General features: G+C 45.4%; 1 protein-coding gene across 1 annotated transcript; it reads left to right on the top strand.

Moving 5' to 3' along the window:
* On the top strand, positions 1-18,855 carry Coq2 (coenzyme Q2, polyprenyltransferase). Its single transcript, XM_041642142.1, has 7 exons — positions 1-261; positions 4,679-4,845; positions 9,504-9,625; positions 11,216-11,301; positions 12,942-13,075; positions 15,316-15,504; positions 18,073-18,855. Exons 1-7 carry the CDS (start codon positions 9-11, stop codon positions 18,223-18,225), a joined length of 1,104 nt encoding a protein of 367 aa, XP_041498076.1. The 5' UTR covers positions 1-8; the 3' UTR covers positions 18,226-18,855.
* The last annotated feature ends 2,676 nt before the right edge of the window (positions 18,856-21,531 follow it).

Below are 21,531 nucleotides of genomic sequence, written 5' to 3'. Positions count from 1 at the left end.
TCGGCGCCATGCTGGGCCTGCGGGGCGCAGGGCTGGCGTGGGGTTTGAGGGTGGTGACACCGGCGTGGCGGCGATGTCCGTTCGGACTCTCTCTGGCCCTGGCCCGCACGGCAGGGGCTTGGGGCGCGCGGGACTGGCGGGTACCGGCCCCGGGGGCACCGCGCGGGCGCGCACTCAGCCTGTCGGCCGCGGCCGTGGTGAACTGGGCGCCGCGCCCCCTGCAGCCCTACCTGCGCCTTATGCGCCTGGACAAACCCATCGGTGAGTGAGGCGAGAGGGCGGGGCCCCGGCTGCCAGGGGTGGGCCCGTGGTGCCGGTCACTTCGGGACCTGGTCAGGACTTCAGTCGGGGACCCCCTATTGTCCTGAGCCCCGGAGGCGGACAGTGATAGCAAGAAAGATGAGTTTCACGGAGGCCCTTCGGAGATGATCTAGCCCACCTTTGCTTTCTCGAAACCCACGCGTGGCGATTTGCAGACTTGGAGCATTTCTGCATTCATTAGTTTTCTATTCTGCCGCCAACCCTATAAGGCCCAAAGACACATTAGTAAGACTGTTGAAGAAACCAAGGCTCCTCGTTATAGGAGGACCTAGCGTTGGTGCCTGGCTTTTTCTCCTGCATCACCGGTTACCGAGATTTAGTGCCTTTGACGCAGACAGTGTCGCGCTTCTGGGTTGCCTGTCAACGTCAGACTGACACAATCATCTCTTTCTTCTACGACCCCCTTCTTTTTTTCTCCTGCTCATCATAGTGCCTATCGGTTACTAATGTGTGCACTGTTGACAGCTGTGATACAATATAAGCTCCATATGCACGGAGCTCCTAAAGCGCAGCCCAGCAGCTAACGGAATTTACTTGGCCCCAGTGATAGAAAGCTAGGGAAACTATCAGCTTTCAAAGAATTTGTTTCTGGTTGGAAAAGAGTTGATGACCTAGGAAAGTATAGAAACAAATCTCTGGTATAGGTCATGCACAAGAAAAAGAACTTTCTAAGGGTCTCCAGTCCTTGAAAAACAGAAGAAATAGCACTCCAAAGGAAGCGCTGTGCAGCGGAGGAGTGAGGAGATCTTGGAGAAAGAGCTTGGAGATCCAGATGTGGTGGCTCACACCTGTGATGCAGCCCTCTAGAGGCTAAAGTAGGACGACCGATTCACGTCGCAGGCCAGTCTGAGCTGTATGCTCTGAAAAAACAAAAACATGTCGTGTATTAAGAATATTAACCTCTGGGACGGTGGTGGCGTGCGCCTTTAATCCCAGCACTCGGGAAGCAGAAGCAGTCGGATCTCTGTGAGTTTGAGGCCAGCCTGGTCTAAAGAGCGAGTGCCAGACTGACTCTGTAGCTAACGAGAAACCCTGTCTTGAGGGGAAAAAAAAAAGCCTGCCTGCAAAACCACACAATGGGAGACAGGCTGGACCGAAGAAAGTGGTAACAGGAAGAGGTGAAGGCAGAATTCTAGCCAATGTCGATGTTGGTATATACAGTTTCAGTGTCTAGAAGTACATCCAAATGTGTCAATTGCTTATTCCACCTTTTTCTATCCAGACCCACCCCACAAAGTGGCCTTTTGTGGGTTTTGGTGTTTTGTTTTCAGACAGGGTCCCATTATGTACCTGAGGCCAGTCTTGAATTCAGTCCTGCCTCCATATTTTCCCAATTGCTTGGATTTCGGGCATGCACCACCATGCTGGGTTTTATTTCATTTTGTGTGAGACAAGGGCTTGTTGGCTTTGTACTCAGAGCTTGCCCCATTCTTTGGAGTGGCACCGCACCCAGCAAGGCCTTGCTTTTGATAGTCTTTACATGTGTTCCTGTTTGGCATTCAGGCCCAGATTTTAACAATCAGAGATTAAAGTACAAAAGCCTCTAAACGGAAGGTAGGCCTGCAATTGTTAGCGTGTTATGTAACTCGGGGTTCACACAGCACTTTATAATTCTGTTCTTAGATTCTGTATGACAGAGCTACAGGATAGACTTACAGGCATGCAGGACAGATCAACAGCTGCCATTATTCCTGCTTCCACAGTTAAACATATTCTAGTGGCTGTATATGTAACAGGACTCTATAAAATGGTCATGAGCCAAGTTTAGACCCAGACCTCTTTGGCCCTTCTCCATTCAGTGGAGGGAGTGTGGTTAAATTTTTTTATGTCTCTCCACTTTCATTTCTTTATCTATAAAAGGGAAGTGCTAATGTTGACTTTTTAAAATTATTCTTAACATCTACACCATGATAGATACTTTGAATCATGCCCGCATATAAGGGCACTATTAGTGGCTTTATTAGCATTAGCCACTGTTACTTCAGAATAGTAGTGGGGATTCGAGATTTATAAGTATCTTAAAATGCTGGCTTGCATGTTTTGATGCTAAATAAGATGAATACAGGATAGAATTCACTCAACAAATGGTTTTGGGCCCCAACCATGTGTCAGGAGCAGTAATTGGCAGTAGCATTTCTGCTAAATATTTATAATTCTCTTCTTGTAAGATAGTTATTATTTTACTGTAGTGGGATTATATTTTATTACTTTCATAGACCACTGTCAGGCTTCAGTTTTTTTTTTTGAGAAGGCAGTAACAAAGTTTCATTGTTGTTTTCCAGTACCTGGAGATCAAGGCCTTCCATATGCTAGGCCAGCACAATACTGCTGAGCTCCACAAAGCCTGCATTACTGCAGAAGTTTCACCAGGTGGCACTCTTTCCACCAAAATGGCAGTGTCATTTTTCCTTCTCCATGGGTGATTTTGTTGTCTTAAGGAAATCTATATAATTAGAGAATCATAGGCCCAGTCTACACAGGCATTTTGTTCTGCCCATCACTTTCAGAATTTGACCATTTTATTTCATCTCCCAGAGAGTTTTTCTCTTTCATAATAAACATTTCTGTCCGTAGCCTATTTGGCTTCTCACTACCCGGTACCTGTCTTCACAGAATAGCCATAGGAACGAAGGTGTCACAGAGGACAGACAGAAGTGTCCCTGGAGTCAGGAGAGCTGAAGCAGTAGAATGTCTGTATGCACTGAGATTTAGGTATGGGAACTGAGAGTTTTTGACCTAAGCTGCAGCTAGACTTCTGGGTTAGAGCTCCATCTTAACCAGAGTGACTTCGGGTAAATCCTGCCCTCTGTCTTTCAGTCTCTGGATTAGTTACCTTTCTGTGCTGTGGTAAAACACCATGATCTGGCGACTTATGGAAGAAAGGGTTTATTTGGGCTGTGGTTCCAGAGGGTTAGATCCATCATGGCGAGGAGCATGGCACCAAGATGTGGCTAGAAAGAAGCCGAGAGCAGAGAGCACACTGAGAAGGGCCACGTCTTTAAACAAAGTGATAGGCTTTGTCCTCTATGGTTGCACCTCCTACATCTCCCACACAGCACCGTCCTCTAAAGCCACTTGTTAAATGCCAGTGCCTGTAGGGGGTGTTCTACTTCAGACCCAAAAGTGCTTTGTGACAGCTCTTGCTGCCGGTACCTGGAGTTCCTAAACATCCTCTGTGCCTTGATAAGTGCCTTCACATGACAGGGGCTCAAGGAATATTAATATTATTATTACTTCAGGAGTTAAAAACAAGAGAAAACTGACTGTACTTATGTATGCTACATCTCTTTTAGTTTTATTTTGTTTTTTGAGACAGGGTTTCTCTGTGTAACATTCATAATTGTCTTGTAGATCAATCTGGCCTTGAAGTCACTGAGATCTGCCTGCCTCTGCCTCCCAAGTGCTGGGATTAAAGGTGTGCACCACCACTGCCCGTATTTGTATGTATCTTTATATAGTTGGTTAATCCATTCTGCCTGTAGACTGGTAGAATACGTGTAGCCCCAAGTTCAGATTTCATAACTGTCGGCCTTAATATTGTTATCTCTTTTAAAACTCAGTGAGGTAGATGCTCTTTTTCCTTGTTTTCAGATGAAATTAAGACTTAAGCCTTCAGATACTTTAGTGTCTATATCTGCCCCCTTACATGTGGAGGTCTCCTGACCTTTTGGTCTGCAAGAGCTGCCTAATCTGTAGGGACCACTACAGGCTCTCAGTAAGTGAGGTCATAATTGTAATATGTGCCTGTGGCCAAGGAAGGTCTTGCTACACTGTGCTCTGGGTATTCTGTAGCTTAGGAATCATTATTTTGAATTCTTGGTCCTCCTGCCTCAGCCTCCCCAGTGCTGTAATTCCAGGCATTGACCTGTCTTATGTTTTACTGTGATTATACTTTTTGGGGGGATGTGGTGATTGTGCTGTGTACTTGATTTTTTTGTGTGTATGTGGGGGGGAGTATTTTTGTCAACTTGACACAAGCTAGAGTCATCTGGGAAGAGGTGACCTCAACTGAGAAAATGTGTCCTTCTGATTGCCCAGGACATTTTCTTGGTTAATGATGTGGAAGGCTTAACCCACTGGGGACAGTGCTACCCTGGTCAGATGGTTCTGGGTGGTAGAAGGAAATGGGTTGAGCAAGCCAGTAAGCATCAGTCCTGCCTCCAGGTTGCTGCCCTGCCTCCCTTTAATGATGGTCTGTGATGGGGATAGCCATACCCAATAAACCCTTTCCCTGGTTTCAGCTGGTCATGGTATTTGTCACAGCAGCAGAAGCCAAAACAGTGATTAAGAAAGTGAAGCAATTATCTGATTTAAATGTGTCCGTTTCTGTTTTCCGTGTGGTTCTGGTTTCGTTTAGGAACCTGGCTGCTGTACTTGCCATGCACCTGGAGCATTGGTCTGGCCGCTGAACCAGGCTGTTTTCCTGACTGGTACATGCTGTCACTTTTTGGCACTGGAGCTATTCTGATGCGTGGAGCTGGCTGTACTATTAATGACATGTGGGACCGTGACTTCGATAAAAAGGTAGCTTCACCCTGGGAAGGAACGGAGGCTTCTCTCATTTCTGCAGAACACCATGATGACCTCACATGATGCCACTGAAGTCTGCCATGACTAACCACTGTTGCAAAGGGCAGTTCACTTCCCTCCGGCAGAAGAGTGGAGCAGGGATGTGTACTGGAGTTTTACAGGTAATTTAGAATGGAGGAGCTAAAGGTAGGAGAGACAGCTAGAAATTGACCCTGAACCTTTCCACGTCTAAAGATAAGTCATCCTTGCCTCCGAGGTCTTAGTTTAAATGACTAAGGCAGGCATTAGCTTTGGCTCCCCCAAAGCCCCTGCCCTCAGTTTGCTCTTAAGTTCCAGTTACCCACAGTCGGCCATGGACCAAAACTAAGAAGTGGAAAATACCAGACCCTGAGTGTATGAGTTTTAAATTATACACCAACAAGTGTTATCACAAGAGCTCACCTACTAAAAATACACTTCTCACAAGTGGCCTGTTTTACTCTTAGTTAGTTTCTTACTGGGAGACAGAAGTGCACTGTAGTGGACAGTTGTCTCTATCTCCCCTCTTGTGTGCGTGCGTGTGTTTCCTGGGATCGGGATGGGATGGAAGTGGGCAGAAACCATTTGATGGGCATCTCCGTGCCATACAGACAGCTGTGGCTATTTGATTGGCCAGCAAATGCAAACCTGATTTGAATGTTGATATTTCCTGGATCATTTTCGTTCTGCATATTGTTATAAATGAGACTTCAGATTTGTGCTTAAAGTAGTTCAGCATTCCCTTTTTAAAGCTCAGTGTAAGGCTTATAGAAGATGAAAACCAGTGCTAGAAATTAGCACATGTGTGAGGAACCATGTGCTGTTTATAAAAGCGAACATTTGAGATTAAATATTCAGAAAGGATTTTGTTCTTAGTTACCCTCAGAACTAGTCTAAGACTGTTGAGCTTGGGAAGTACATATTGAAGAAGACATGAAAAGGTACAGTATGTGACTGAGCAGCCTTAGAAAGCATGCGCCAGCCCCACCCTGTAACCACTCACGTAGTCTGACTTGTGCTCCAGGAAGGGGACCGCATGTGCTGTCCTTTATCCTTCCCACTAAGAAACTCCAACTGTCACTTAGAAAACAACAAAACCGACTGGAGAGGAAAAGGTGGCAGAGCCCCAGGAACCCCAGAAGAGCATGGTACATTAGTTTTGTGTATTATTTTTGTCTCGCATATCTCAATCTTAGAACTGAAGAGGCCAGCAGGCTGGGGACACAAATGGGCACAGACAAAACCAAGCACCCACAAAAGCCTATTTCTCAGGAGCAGGTGTGCGCTTCTAATTCCACCTGGAAATAATTAGGCAGCATCTGCAGTCCCTTCCACTGACCAAAGTGGTGTCAATAACCCAGCTAAAACAAGTTTAAAATGAGATTAGAGGGGCTGGAGAGATGGCTCAGTGGTTAAGAGCACTGGCTGTTCTTCCAGAGAACCTGGGTTTAACTCCCAGTGCCCACATGGCAACTCACAGCCATCTGTGACTCCAGTTTCAGAGGATCTGAAGCTCTTTCCAGGCCTCTTGGTAAGCACCAGGCACTCACATGATCCACAGACATACATACAAGCAAAACATCATACACATAAAATAATGAAATAAAATAAATGAGATTAGGGACACATAAAATGCTTGGGTTTCAAGTAAGAAATACCAAAAAATACCTGAAGAAATAACAGCTGAATGTCTGAAATTTGGCAAAGGGCGTAAGTGTCCGTTGTGTAAGTACGTTATCAGGAAGGTGGGTGCTGTCATCATGGTAAACAAATCTACAGTAAGATATATCACAGTCTGCAGCTCTTGAGTACAGTGGAAGAGAAATGCTGAAAATATAGCTCATAAAAAGGAATATTGCTGTATTGGATTTCACCAGAGTTAGTTTAGATATGTTGGAGGCCCTTTAAGAGGATTAAAGTATGCACTGGTGAATATTTTGAAAGCACATACCTACCTGGATACCAGTATACAAAATTCTCAGAGCCAAGCACTAAATAAAAATCTGATCAATCCATGAATTCGTCCCATAGGAAGATGGCAAAACTGCAAGTGTCACGTACACATTTTTGTTTTAACATCATTAGCTTTGATTTAAATACAAATTTCAACTACGGTAAAGTATCACTACAGACCTATCAGGATGGCTGAAACGGAAAACAATGGCAGCACTAAATGCTGCCTAGAGCAGTTCACATATCCACTATTGCTGGTGGGGAGAGAACCCGGCTTGTTTTCCTGTGGGTACACAGCTGTCATTCAGGGGTGCCTGTGCATTCCTCCACAGAAACAAAGCTTATGTTCACATGGCATTTTGCATATGAATGTAGTGGCTTTACTTATAGGTCCAAACTGAAACAAGCCAGTAGTTCTTTCCTGTATGAGTAGACCGTGCATGATGCATTTATGCTCTGGAAAACTGCAGCAACAGCAAAATCATCCATGCAACAGTGTGGGTGCATTTCCCGGGATTATGTCAAGAGAAAGGAAAAGCCTGAATGGATCACCCTCTGTGCGGTTGTAGGAATCAAGGAGTGACAGAGGGAAGAGAGTGACATCCAGGGAAAATGGAGGTCCTTGGAGCAGGAATCTTAGTAGGTTTTGTCTGTCTTGACATCAAAATTCTGGTTCCATCAAGTTTCCCAGGATGTCATTAACGGAACGGATGATACAGGTATATGGGAGTTCCATATTCTTTTTTTTATTCCATATTTTTTAACAATTTATTTCATGTGCATTCATTTTTTTTTTTTTTTTTTTTTTTTTGGTTTTTCGAGACAGGGTTTCTCTGAGGCTTTGGAGCCTGTCCTGGAACCAGCTCCGTAGACCAGGCTGGTCTCGAACTCACAGAGATCCGCCTGCCTCTGCCTCCCGAGTGCTGGGATTAAAGGCGTGCGCCACCATCGCCCGGCTGCATTCATGTTTTGTCTGCATATATGTCTGTGTGAAGGTGTCAGATCCTCTGGAACTGGAGTTACAGGCAGTTATGAGCTGTTGTGTGGGTGCTGGGAACTGAACCTGGCAGAGCAGCCAGTGCTCTTAACCCCTGAGCTATCTCTCCAGCTCCATTTTTTTTTTTTTTTTTTGGACTTTTCGAGACAGGGTTTCTCTGTAGCATTTGGTTCCAGCTCCATTTCTTAACCATTTCTTAACTGCAGTCATCTCAGAGAAAAAGTTTCATTAAAAGATAATCAAGCCAGCCAACCTTTTCTGTTTCCTCTAGGGGTCTGGTTGTGTAATGGCGTTCACAAAGCTCAGGTGTTGAGCAGGTGTTTCCCATTGATTGAGATGGTGCTTGCTGCCTGGGGAGTTAATATGTCACCTGTCTCTTAAAGGCCTAGTTGCAGTCTTTACCCCTGTTTCCTAAAGTGTTGTCCATCACTAAGGACATGTTTATGGCTCGGGTTTGATTAATGCACTGAGCAGTTAGTAACTTGCTGATGAACTGAATGAAGAGTGGATTGCTGTCGGGAACACAGCTTCTGTGTGTTCATTGATACCGGGGTGATGATTTACTACTAAGTGATTGTATGGCAAACAATAGGTTAAAAACATAGTCTCAAATGTGAGGCTTTGTCATCCCATATCTAAAGTTCTTAATTTCTAACAACATTGAAAATTTTGATTATAATCTTTATATGTGTTTGAATTTGACATAGTCACATTTCAGGGGGGAGAATCAGCAGCAGTCATGATCCCCGTGTTTAACAGTGCCATCCACATTTCTCCAGCTGACTTACCTTTATCATTTCAGCGTCGTCAGTCCGATAGCACAGACCCATTCAGGGTCATGTCTCATGTAGTGCTTACCATCCTAGAACAGGGCGCTGGCCTTATCCGCAACCTGCTGAGGTTCCCTCTCTCCTGAGAACTCCAGTCATTTTACCACCTTCCTATGGAAGCAAGACCTGTGTGTTTGCTGAGCTCAGTGACTAAGCATCAAGATCAGGAAGACACTTTGTGTTTAAGGATGGGATGGGGTGGGGATGGTGGGACAAACACTGCCCTTTAAAAGCCATGTTAAACATTTAAACACGTGATTTTAGTTCTCGATAGTACTTCAAATTTTGATTTCACTCTGTTCATATTTGTGCTTTAGTGCCTGCCTCGGGTCTTTCACTATGTATGTATGTATGTATGTATGTATGTATGTATGTATATATAAATAATGACTTTGTATGTGTGTTACAAAGGTTTATTTGCTTAGGTATTTTATGTAGGAGTGCTTTTGTCTGTGTGTATGCCTGTACGCCAGAAGAGGGCATTGGATCCTATTACAGATGGTTGTGAGCCACCATGTGATTGCTGGGAATTGAACTCAGGATTCTGGAAGGGTAACCGGTGTTATTAACTGCTGAGCCATCTCTCCAGCCCTCACTTTAGTTCTAAAATAGCATGTACTTCTCTGTATGGGTTAAGTAAGCTCTGCATGAGAGCAGTCAGAGTAAGAATGGATGAGGCATCTCTCCCCTTCCGTCATGTCGGCCTGAGGCTCTGTCTCCAGACAGGAGGCGTGAAGGCGGGTGCCCATCCCCCTGAACCATCTCGCCAGCTCATGGACCTGTCTATTAATCAATGTTTAAACAAACAATTGAATTGGTGTATGAGGTTAAAGTGTCTGTTTTCCTTTGTTGAGGTTATGAGAACAGCAAATCGCCCAATTGCCGCTGGCGACATTTCAATCTTCCAGTCCTTCGTCTTCCTTGGGGGACAGCTGACCTTGGCACTGGGAGTTCTCCTGTGTTTGAACTACTACAGGTACAGTAGATGTGGTTGCACAGTTATGTGTAAACCATGTCCTCTGGATCAGAAAATGTGGAATGTAGAATTCTCTCTATTACAAATCTGTTAATTCTTGTGAAGCATCCATTCATGGGTTCAGAAGAGTAAAGGAACTCACTGTGCTGTGAGATTCAGGGACGCTTCAGCCAAGGAGTGAGGAGACCAGCTTGGTTCTGAAGCACCTTTAGTGTTTGCTATGGATGCTCCTGATGGGACACAAGGCCCATCCCCTGTGTGTAGGACAGCAATAGGTATGTGTATAGTTTTACTTTTGCGGCCTGTAACCACTGAGTACCGGAAGCAGAAGTGGTTAGGCTCAGTTAACATAAAGAGGAACTGTGTCTTTCCCAGAGTCTGAAACTAATATAAGTAGTAGAAGAGAAAAGTGTGAGGGCCCTTTCTTGGGTCAGTCTAAATAGGCCCAGCATCATATGGCTGTTCTCAGAGTACTCCTGAGTAAGGAGAGAGGGCGACAGAGAGCGTGCCCGCTAAGTATTGCTGTCTGGAGAATAGGTCCTCTCTCTCCTTCCTTCCTTCCTTCCTTCCTTTCCTGTCCTTTCCTTCCTTCCCTTTTTCTTTCTTTTCTTTTCTTTTCTTTTTTCTTTCTCTCTCTGTCTATCTCTCTCCTTCCTTCTGTCCTTTCTTTTTTGTTTGTTCATTTTAAGACAGGGTTTCACCAAGTTATCCTGGCTGTTGGAACTCACTCTGCAAACCAAACTGGCCTGGAACTCACAGATACTCATGCCTCTGCTTCCCAAGTGCTGGGATTAAAGGCTTGTGCCACCACCACCTGTCCTATTTTCTTTCTTAAGAAGTAACATATGCTATGTATGAAAGGGACTCTCCTTGGTCTGATGAACTCTCTGTTGGACACATGGAGAGCTAGGGAGATGGCTCATATGGTGGGGCACTTGCCATATAAGTGCAGTCCCCAGCACTGGGGAGGCAGAAACAGGCAGATCTCCAATAAGACACCTGTGTCAAAAAACAAGGTATGGCTCTTCAAGAGCACATCTTAAGTTGGCCTCTTTCCTCATCCCTCATGTGCACATGGGTGCACAGCGTGCGTGTACACACACACATAACACATACACACGCATGCACACATGCGCGCACAGTTACTGCACATCTTATGGTTTTTGAACAGGCTGTAATACATGGTCGTTTAAATTGGCAGGATGCTGGAGCCAGATTGCTTTAAGGTTTGAACCTTGGTCTCCCACAGATGAGCTGACCAACAATCTCTTCCTTAATTTCTTTGTGCTTCACCTTCCTCTGCAGAAGGAACCTCTTGTTGCCTAGTGAAGCTCAGAATGAACAGAACTGAAGCACTTACAATGGTACCTAGTGCATGGAAGTACTGTGTGTGTTAACTGTTGTTTGGTTTGGTTCTTTTGTGACATTTAAAATGCTTTCGAATCATTGTCTCTAGTAGGCAAACTCTAGGAAAGAATTTCATAAAAATAGTACTTAAGACAAAAATACCTTGCAATTAGGGATACTGATGACTTGAAAATGGTTACTGATTTCTAACAATTCCCTTAATCCTGTTGCTTCTGTTCCCAGCATAGCCTTGGGCGCGGCGTCCTTACTTCTTGTCATCACCTACCCACTGATGAAGAGAATCACGTTTTGGCCTCAGTTAGCCTTGGGTAAGACTGAGACAGCGAAAGATTTCCCTTCACACTGCCTGCCATGTTTTTATGTCCTGCATGGGTGTGTGCGTGTCTGTGATTATCAGGCCAGTCGTCAAGTTTTCTGAAGAATAAATTTTTATGCTTCAAAGGAATTTAGTTATTTTTATTGGCTGGGAAATCTTAGCGATTTGTTAAAATTATCAAGATTACTGTTTTCCTTAAGTGCCTTTAAAACCCTAGATATGCCATAAGATGATGGTTAATCAAGGTATCCTAAGGAGTTTGGGAGTGAGGTAACATGCACTTCTGTGGGCGAACCAAGGTGAAAATTGAGGCTTCCACAGCTCCCACTCTATGAAACTTTGGCCAGAATGTATTTGCAGCTCTCTGGCTCTGCATTAGTAAACCGTGAGCGACTAAGGAGCATCTTTCCCTGCCGCCCAGCCCAGCGTGGGCGTTATAGAGTACAAGCGCTCCAGAAAGTGTTTGTGTGGATGGGAGATACGGAGGGTGGGCAGGTCAGAAACTACTTCCAGACTTTCCCATCCTTTTCTAGGATATTCTAAACTGCTCCTTTTCTAGGATAGTCTAAACTATTCCTTTTCTAGGATATTCTAAACTACTCCTAGGCTGATTCTACTTCTATGAACCATTTTCCAGTAAATGAAAAGAATCAGGGAGATTTCATGAAGGGATGAGGACTTGACTTGTAGAAAAGTTGTGATGGAGTGTGTACCCCTCATGGAGAGTCTCTTTCTCTTTAGAATAGACGGTACTGTTCTGGCGGGTCTGGAAATGTTTGGTAGGAGAAGTTTGAGACTCTGTTTTCAAACTGATGCTTGTGCCTGGTACAAATGCAGCCAGTACACTTACTCTAAGCATTCACTGGGTCCCTACTTGCACTTTGCGCCAGGTAGGAATTGCACCAAGTGCTTAGACGATAAATGTGACTGAAACACAGCCACCGTTTTCCAGGAACTGGAGGCCGAGAGACAGGCAGGACATGGCAGTAGAGTGTGCGTGTGGCCGACGTGGATGTGGTGCTTTCTCGGGAGAGGAGGGGTGCTTGGAGTGGGAACAGACGCTGTAGGAAAGGGAAAGATAGGTGCAGAATGACTTGAGAGCTGTGTGGGCAGAGGTGTCCGCAGAGGGTTGAGCCTCTAGCCTGCAGCTTAGGAGGTGATCAGCCTTGCAGGTCGATGTAGGCTCTGTCAGTGCACGGATGTGTGTACAGCCTCACCGAGGCTGAGGGAGCAGAGTGAGTGTTGTCTGTACTCTGTTCCCATAGCTTACCGGGAGGTAGAGAGAGCCTGGTATGTCTGCATTCCGACTCCAGCACTCACAGTTTGATGGCTCTGCCAGGCACAAACTTCTTAGGTACCTTATTCTTAGGTACATTATTAGCTGTTATTTTAATTACTAGTTAAACTTTCTGTGCCTGTTTTTTTGTTGTTGTTATTGTTGTGGGTTTTTTTTGTTTTTGTTTTTTTTTGTAAGATGTACAAATAAGAACCAGCCACAGGAGGTTGAGGAGATTCTGTGAAGGACGCAGAGCAGTGTAGCAGGGTCTGACTGGAGTGAGCATTTGACATGTGCCGCCTTATGTTCCTATGCCTTATGTGTGCTGACGTACATTCTGCTTCCCCTGATTGCAGGGCTGACTTTTAATTGGGGTGCATTACTTGGATGGTCTGCTGTCAAGGGTTCCTGTGACCCAGCTGTATGCCTGCCTCTTTATTTTTCTGGAGTTATGTGGACACTGATATATGATACTATTTATGCCCACCAGGTAAAGAAATGATATATTTTTCTGAACTTTGGTTTAACTGCTGTGGTTTCTTTTTTTTTTTTAATTTTTTTTATTTATTTATTATGTATACAATGTTCTGTCTGTGTGTATGCCTGAAGGCCAGAAGAGGGCACCAGACCCCATTACATATGGTTATGAGCCACCATGTGGTTGCTGGGAATTGAACTCAGGACCTTTGGAAGAGCAGGCAATGCTCTTAACCTATGAGCCATTTCTCCAACCCCACTGCTGTGGTTTCTAAGAGCCGTTTTTGTTTGTTTCTTTGTCTAATTTGGTTTTTGAGACATTTCATGTTACCCAGGCTGGCCCTGAACTTGTGTAACCAAGGATGACCTTGTGCTCCTGGTTCACTTGCCTCTCCTCTGAGATGGGATTACAAATCTGCACAGTGACTTTAACGGTAGACAAAGGAGATTGTTCCCTAAAAGGAAAACCATCCCCTGCTCCCTTTACCCAACAAAACATTGCTGCTCATTTTTACACTAGTTTACTCCGCAGTTCAGCTGCTTTGTTCTGTTTTGTTCATAAGCATTAAATAATATTTACTATGTTCCAGGCACCCTTTTAAATATTTTACAAAAACCAAGTTAATCGTCTAACAGTCTACACAGGAAGGATCTTGTCTGTCCGCATTTTATGGATAAGTAACTTCCCATGGTTCCCTGGGTAGTGGGAACAGAGCTGAAATTCAAGCCCAGATGGTGTCCAAGTTCTGTACTCAGTTTCTCTTACCTCTGTCTGGATCTCGTCAGCACATCAGGCAGACCGTGAGGTGTGCAGGCAATACATTCCCTCTTTTCAGTTTCCTTCTTACTGTTTCTGAGGCACAAGGCTGTCCTTGAACTCCTGGGCCTTTCCACCACAGTCTCAAATGCTGGGTCCCAGTTATATGCCATCATCTCTGGCCATCCCCATATATTTTTATCTGTTCTTTGTCATTGTCACTTGAATATACCTAGTAGTCCCTTGACTTAGAATAGCATCACAATTTGAAATATAATGATATGTCTGTTTTGGCAAACTAAGCTGTTACTTAGTTTTGACAATTATAAATTATATTATCATCATTAACACTTCATACATATGAGTGTGTGAGTAAAATTTCCAGAATAGTGTTTTGAGGGATCTGGAGAGATGGTTCCACAATTGAGAGCACTTGCTGCTCTTGGAGAAGATCACCTGGTGCTTCCCAACTGCCTGTAACCCTTAGCTCCTGGGGATCTGATACCCCCTTCAGGTCTCTATGGCACCCATACACATGTACATGGCCACCAGTATGCACACATAACTGAAAATAAATCTTGTTTTCAAAGAGTATTTACTTAGGCACAAACGTCCTTACAGCTCCCTAGTGTTACCTTTTGTGGTTTGTTTGGGATGCCTGTTGTTGTTTTTCTTGATTCCTGAAGCACAGTTGATAAGCATTGTTTATAGTCAGTGTGTATGAAGTGATGTATCATACGTATACATTATGAAATGGTTAGTACATTCCCTACCACATTTGGTTACTACTTGTGTGTCTAGTCAGGTTATACTTATGAACTTTTTAAAAAGATTTATTTATTAATTCTATGAGTATGTGTGGGTGTTGGTTCCAGAAGAACCCAGCTCCACATGATGGTGTTGGTTCCAGGAGATAGTTACAGCACCCAGCTCCACGTGAAGGTGTTGGTTCCAGGAGATAGTTACAGCACCCAGCTCCACGTGAAGGTGTTGGTTCCAGGAGATAGTTACAGCACCCAGCTCCACGTGAAGGGATCAGCTGGGCTGAGTGGAGAGTGGGTGGGTGTGGATATGCAGTGAGCAGCATCTCCCGCATCTGTGACAGCATCAAGACTGAAACTGAGAACTGAGAGCTCTGGAGGAATGGAACTGAGAACTGAGAGCTCCGGAGGAATGGAGCTCAGGAAGAACAAAGACCAACCCAGGTGTGGGGCATGCCTTCAAATACCAGCGCCCAGCAGGCTGTCCTGGAACTCGCTCTGAGACCAGACTGGCCTTGAACACACGTCCACCTACCTCTGCCTCTTGAGTGCTGGGAGTCTCTCGTTTTCTATAGCTTGTGGTATAGCTATATGTTCTTTAACATGTGTGTTCTTTGGTTGGAAAGCAGGATCAGCTGTACATATATTAGAAAGGCTAAGTTGAATACTTGAGAACTGTGATTTCCATCTTACTGAATTAAATATCAAAACACGCTTTCCTATTCCTGGTGTTAGGACAAAAGAGATGACGCTCTGATTGGCCTGAAGTCCACAGCACTGCTGTTCAGGGAGAACACCAGGAAGTGGCTCAGTGGCTTTGGGATCGCCATGCTGGGAGCACTGAGCCTGGCTGGCGCCAACAGCGGTCAGACCCTCCCCTACTACGCTGCCGTGGCTGCAGTAGGAGCCCACCTGGCTCACCAGGTTTGATCTTTTCATTCATTACTTTCCCTTCAGTTTTCCTTACTATAAATTATTAAAATATTTAAACAACCACTGATAAATAGGCAAGGAACTTCCTGAAACAAACTGCTTGGCTTGTATTGCTTTGAACTTTTTCTCCCTCCTCAATTTCAGAAAATGAGCATTTCTAGGTATAGTGCCTGCCTTTAATCCTAGCACTCGGGAGGCAGAGGCAGGAGGATCTCTGTGAGTTTGAGGCCAGCCTGGTCTACATAGTGAGTTCTAGAACAGCCTGGACCATCTCAAAACAACCAAAATAAACGAAGCAAATAAAATTAACCTTGTTAATTTAGGAAAAAAAAATTAGATTTTTTGCTACTCCAAAAGCAAACTGATAAACCTTAAAATAATAGTAATATAGTAAAATAGGGCCAGACATGTCACTCATCTGATGAGGTGCTTGCCACCAAGTCTGATGGACTTAGTTTGATCCCCAGGACCCACACAGTGGAAGGAGAGAACCAGCTCCCTTGAGTTCTCTGACCCCTACACGCACACTCTGGCACACAAATGACAAATGTGCTAGCACACTCACAGGCGTGTGTCCATGTGCACACACACAAATGTAATTTAAACCATAACAATCGTGAGTTCCATTAGTGTGGAGACCACTGCCAGCCAGAAAGCATGGGCCCTGTAGCTTGGAATCCCAGCTTCTGAGGAAGCTGAATCAGGAGGATGCATGAGTTCAAAGTCAGCCTAAGCCACTGAGTAGGACCTGATCTCCAGATGAAAACAGGCTGGAGATACCGGTCAGTGTTAGAGAGTTTGGCTATTGTGAGCGAGACCCCAACAACAGAACCAGCAGAAAATGCTAAGGTGACCTGACTGAATCCTCTAGAAAACAGTGTGATTGCATTGCTCACCCAGCATCCCAGCTCCTCCGCTGCTGCAGGCTTATGCTGAAACCTGCGTAAGGAACTTGTAAAATGATCAGCCAGATCTAAGTTTAACTGGATCAGTGACTGAAAAATGGGTGCTTTCTGAAACAGTGCTGCATAGTTGTTTTTTTTTTTTGAATAAGATAAAAAGGTAATGATGAACATGTATTCAGATGGTGTTCTATACGTATTATTGGGAACCATGTGTCATGTAGGCAGGCCTTGAGTGACATGCACAACAGAATTGGTCTGACATAGATTACACCTGCATGATCCTCACTGTAAATGCTAGGATTTGTGATTCTTCAGGGTTTCATCTTTTTTTCTACAGAAAGTCTCAGAATCCCCAAGAACTGAGAACTTGGTTCTACAAGGCCCACAATCATCTACTAATTGTCTGGTTTAAATAGAAAGTATACTTTAAAGTATTAGATGGTAAAGGAGAGGGAACATACAAGTCTCTATAAGTATTATAAGTAGTGTGTGGGCTACTTGATATTTTAAATTGCATCTATAGTCCTCAGTACACTTTTTCCCTTCCTTTCTTCCTCCCTCCCTCCCTCCCTCCCTCCCTCCCTCTCTCCCTCCCTCCCTCCGTTCCTTCATCTGTCTATATAGCCATGGCTGTCCTGAAACTTGCTCTGTGAAAGGAAGTCCTGATTTTGAGTCTGCGGACTGCCCAATAGAAAAGAGACAGTTGAGGCCAGGCAGGAATGTGATTTATGGTGCAAGAGGATCCAGAATCCACGGCCATCCTCAGCTACACAGTGAGACCCTGTCCAGAAAGGAAGGGTAGAAGGACGGAAGGTTGAATGCACCTTTTTGCCGCATCCACAGGGCTGGTGTGGAGAAGAGAACGTGGGTGATCTAGGTGGCTGGCCATAGATCTGGGTTTCTGGATCCCTTGTGAGCACAGGAGGGAGTCAAAAGCATTTGGGTAGACCATCTTTGGTTGTCATAGTAACCTAGGCATGTCTTCCTCATTTAGTGAGTGAGAACCAGGAATGTGCAGAGATTTCATCACCCTGCAGAATGAAGTTGTCCTGCTCAAATCAAACGTTCCTCATTTGAGATGCTGCTGTGGAAAATAAACCTGGAACCCAAGGGTGCTTTAGAGGCCGCCAAGTTCCTGTGCTCAAGGGCAGGTGGAGGGCCCCTTCCCTGAGTGCATAGGCCCAGAAAGCTTTGGGTTAGAGTTTTTTTAAAAAAGTTTGCAATATTTGCATGTATATAATGTATGCCTTGGAAATGGGACCCAAACTGAAACATGAAATTTCCATGTGTGTCATGTCTGTCTTAGTCACATAGCCAGAAGGAGCTTGCATACAAGAGCACCTGTATCCTGGCTGATTCATCACAGAAAGCCGTGTGCAGTCTCCAGCTGCGGTGTCAGCTTTGGGCATTGGAGTATTTCATGTTTGTGTGGAGGAATCCAGCCTATGGTTAGAACCAAGCATAGCAATGGATTGCTTCTCCAAACATTCTCACACCCTAGCCAGAACGTTTAGAACACAGTACGAGTGATTCCCCAGTAAGAAATGTTTTGATTTTTCTGCATTAGAAGATAGTTAGGGTGTAATACAGCTTCCTATAACTTATGTCTTCTCCTGAATAGATTACTCCGCCTATGCTGTGCTCTCTCTTTCAGATATACACTGTCGACATCCACAGACCCGAAGACTGCTGGAACAAATTTACCTCCAACCGCACCCTAGGAATACTCTTGTTCCTAGGGATCGTCCTGGGGAATTTGTGGAAAGAAAAAACAGAAGAAACAAAAAAATTGAAAATGTTGGAGTAGGAAATTAAACTGAGTCTGGTGGTACCCTCAGGAAGCAAAGGCAAGAGAGCCTCGAGGTCAAAGGCACTCAGTGACATGGTGGGACTCTGTCTCACAGAATCAAAGTGGCTTGGGTTGTAGCTCAGAGGTAGAGTGATGCTGACCCACTGTGCAACATGCCCAAGGCTCCAGGTTCCATCCTAGCAAAGAAAATCATGTCTAAAACACTCAGGGCTTGAGACCACATCATTACATTTGTCTGAGCAATCTGTTTAAGAAGCAAGAAGCGTGTGAGTAGAGTGTTTGCTGGGTTCTAGTGCAGCTGTCACCTAGCAAGATGCCCCCCTCCCCCTGTCACAGCACCTGGGGGCTCCTGGGGTTAGGTAGACCCCGCTTCATTTGGTGCAGCCTCTCTCTTTATTCTCACCTGAAGTTTCAGGAACTTTGGAAAAAGACTTGATGTGTAACTCATCTGAATTCATGACTTAGGAAAATGACCGTATGCTTCGTTTTATTTATCATTGAGAGTGCTAAGTTGGAGCACACTATTTTTTATTGTGATCATTACTTGCTGCCAAAGCTGGAATTCAAGAAGCTATCCTGGTTCTGGATGTAAAAGAATGTAAGCAAATAAAATTGTTGCTTAATGTATCTATGGATGTGACTCTCATATCAGCCTTGACATAGGAATTTTGATGTGTGTTTATTCCTTCCTTATCTTGGGCAGGCATAGTTTATAGGATGGTAACTTATTACATAAATGAACTCTTTCCTCCATATTGCCCTTTTATCATGTTTCTGTCAAAGCAGCCAGAAAACCTGAGTAAGGTCAAGTCGTTTCCCAGCCCTGATCCCAGGGCCCCCATCACTCAGGACTCCCTTCTGGATCCTGTCACTCAGGACTCCCTTCCAGGTCCCTGTCACTCAGGACTCCCTTCTGGATCCTGTCACTCAGGACTCCCTTCTGGATCCTGTCACTCAGGACTCCCTTCCAGGTCCCTGTCACTCAGGACTCCCTTCCAGGTCCCTGTCACTCAGGACTCCCTTCTGGATCCTGTCACTCAGGACTCCCTTCCAGGTCCCTGTCACTCAGGACTCCCTTCCAGGTCCCTGTCACTCAGGACTCCCTTCTGGATCATGTCACTCGGGACTCCCTTCCGGGTCCCTGTCACTCAAGACTCCCTTCTGGATCCTGTCACTCAGGACTCCCTTCCAGGTCCCTGTCACTCAGGACTCCCTTCTGGATCATGTCACTCGGGACTCCCTTCCAGGTCCCTGTCACTCGGGACTGCCTTCTGGGTTCTTGTCACTCAGGACTCCCGGGTCCCTGTCACTCAGGACTCCCTCCAGGGCCACCGTCACTCAGGACTCCCTTCTGGGTTCCTGTCACTCAGGACTCCCTTCTGGATCCTGTCACTCAGGACTCCCTCCAGGGCCACCGTCACTCAGGACTCCCTTCCAGATCCCTGTCACTCAGGATAAGTGTTTTGTGTGCATGTGTTGTGCACCATGTGTGTGCCTGGTGCCCACAGAGGTCAGAAAAGCAGGTGAGATCTCTAGGAACTGCAGTTAAGGATGGGTGTGAGCCACCTTGTAGGTGCTGGGACTGAACCCAGGTCCTCTGCGAGAACAAGTGTTGTTTAGCACTGAGTCCTCTCCAGCCCAACTTTTGTGTGTTATAATACGTTTTTTCTCCTATTTTAAAAATTTTATATTTATAGGTGTTTGTTGGCAGGTATGTTTATGTACCACATGCATGCAGAGCCCACAGAGGCCAGAAGAAGGCATCAGATTCCCCTGAGTCTGGAGTTATAGACAGTAATAGCTGCCCTGTGGGTGCTAGGAATTGAATCCGTGTCCTCTATAAGAGCAGCCAGTGCTTTTAACTGCTGAGCCAGCTCTCCAGCCCCACCAGTATGTCTTCCAATCTGTGCTCTTGACTTTTTCCTTTATTTTATTAATTATCACACTGAAACAGATGTCACTTGAGGTAAGCCACTGCTAGTGATGGTGAGGGGACTGCTAACGTGACTGACGGCAATGGCGGCACAAGGCACTGATGAGCCTGGGGTCCAGGCCATGACTGGAGTTCCTGCTCTGCTGCACTCTGTGCAAGTCTCAACAGCAGCAAAGGCGACGTGAACAGGAGCATCGGGAAAGGTCAGAGTGAGAAGACCCGGCAGCTGGACTGTGGAGAGATGCAGCTGGGTTGTCATCTCATGGGCCAAAGGGGACATCTGGGCTCAGGATATGAGGTGATAGGAAGATAGAGAAAAAGGAAGTGGGGACAGGATCCAGGCACCTCGTGAAAGACCAGCCCGGGTCCCTCAGACTGGAGAACCCGCCTGTCTTCACCTCCTGAGTCTTGCCTTTCTTTGTCCCTGGGTTTCAGTTCTTTGCCTCGGGGAAGAACCCGGACATCTGGACAGCCAGCCTTCAGGATGGGAATGTTGGCTTTCTTTCTTTTCTCCTTTTAAGATAACATGGTCTCCTTAGATTTTCTCTAATTTTGACTGTGTTGGAATAGAATTTAAATCACTGTTGATTTCTGTCTCCAAACACTAATGGCAAGAAAAAAAAAAAAAAGCTCTGAAATCTTGAGATGCTTAGACATCTGCCCGTTAACAGTGGCTTCAGTCGGAGGTGAAAGGGATGAATGTCAGTTGTTTCTCGTTTCCCTCCGTGAGCTGATGAGAGTTTCACAGTAATGAGTCATAAAGTTGATGAAAGTCTCAGCGTTTGTGAGTCACAAATTCTCCTCCTAAAGATGCTTTGACTTCAGTTCTTTTCAGGCTCTTTCACTTCTTCTTGCAGTAAGGCTGAAGAGAGATGGGAACAAAGATGGAGTAGGCCATAAGCTCCAACAATGACAGAGTCGACCAAGTTCATGCCGAGCGGGAGTTCAGCAGCCGGGCTGTCCAGGTGTGAGGATACTCGCTGATATGATAGGTTCGGGTGCTGGTCTGGCCTTGAGAAATGTGCTGGTTGGAGAGAGACCCTTGCCCCAGTCCACTTCTGAGCCTGCAGGTAGCACAGAAACAGGTTAAAGAGCCTTATAGCCTGGACAGTCTCCTCCATCACAACGGTGAGGCAGGGATGAGATGGGACTCACAGGATCGCTACAATCCAGCACTGTAGTGCCACCTCTCCCTCTCCTGGCTCTTTGCTAAGCATTCAATGTCTCCACCAGACTTTAAAGGGCTTCACCACCATGTTGTACCCTCCATTCCCTGCACCCCTTCTTGGCTCAGTCTCTTTATGCTCCTCGGGTCATGCATGCTTAGCTAGCTTCTGTTAGCAGCATTGCCTGCAGAGAAGATGGAGAGG

This window comes from Microtus oregoni, unplaced genomic scaffold (genome assembly GCF_018167655.1).
Source record: "Microtus oregoni isolate MIOR12 unplaced genomic scaffold, Mior012 000072F_ref0000427, whole genome shotgun sequence".
Classification (NCBI taxonomy): domain Eukaryota; kingdom Metazoa; phylum Chordata; class Mammalia; order Rodentia; family Cricetidae; genus Microtus; species Microtus oregoni.
This window is presented reverse-complemented; position numbering and strand designations above follow the sequence as displayed.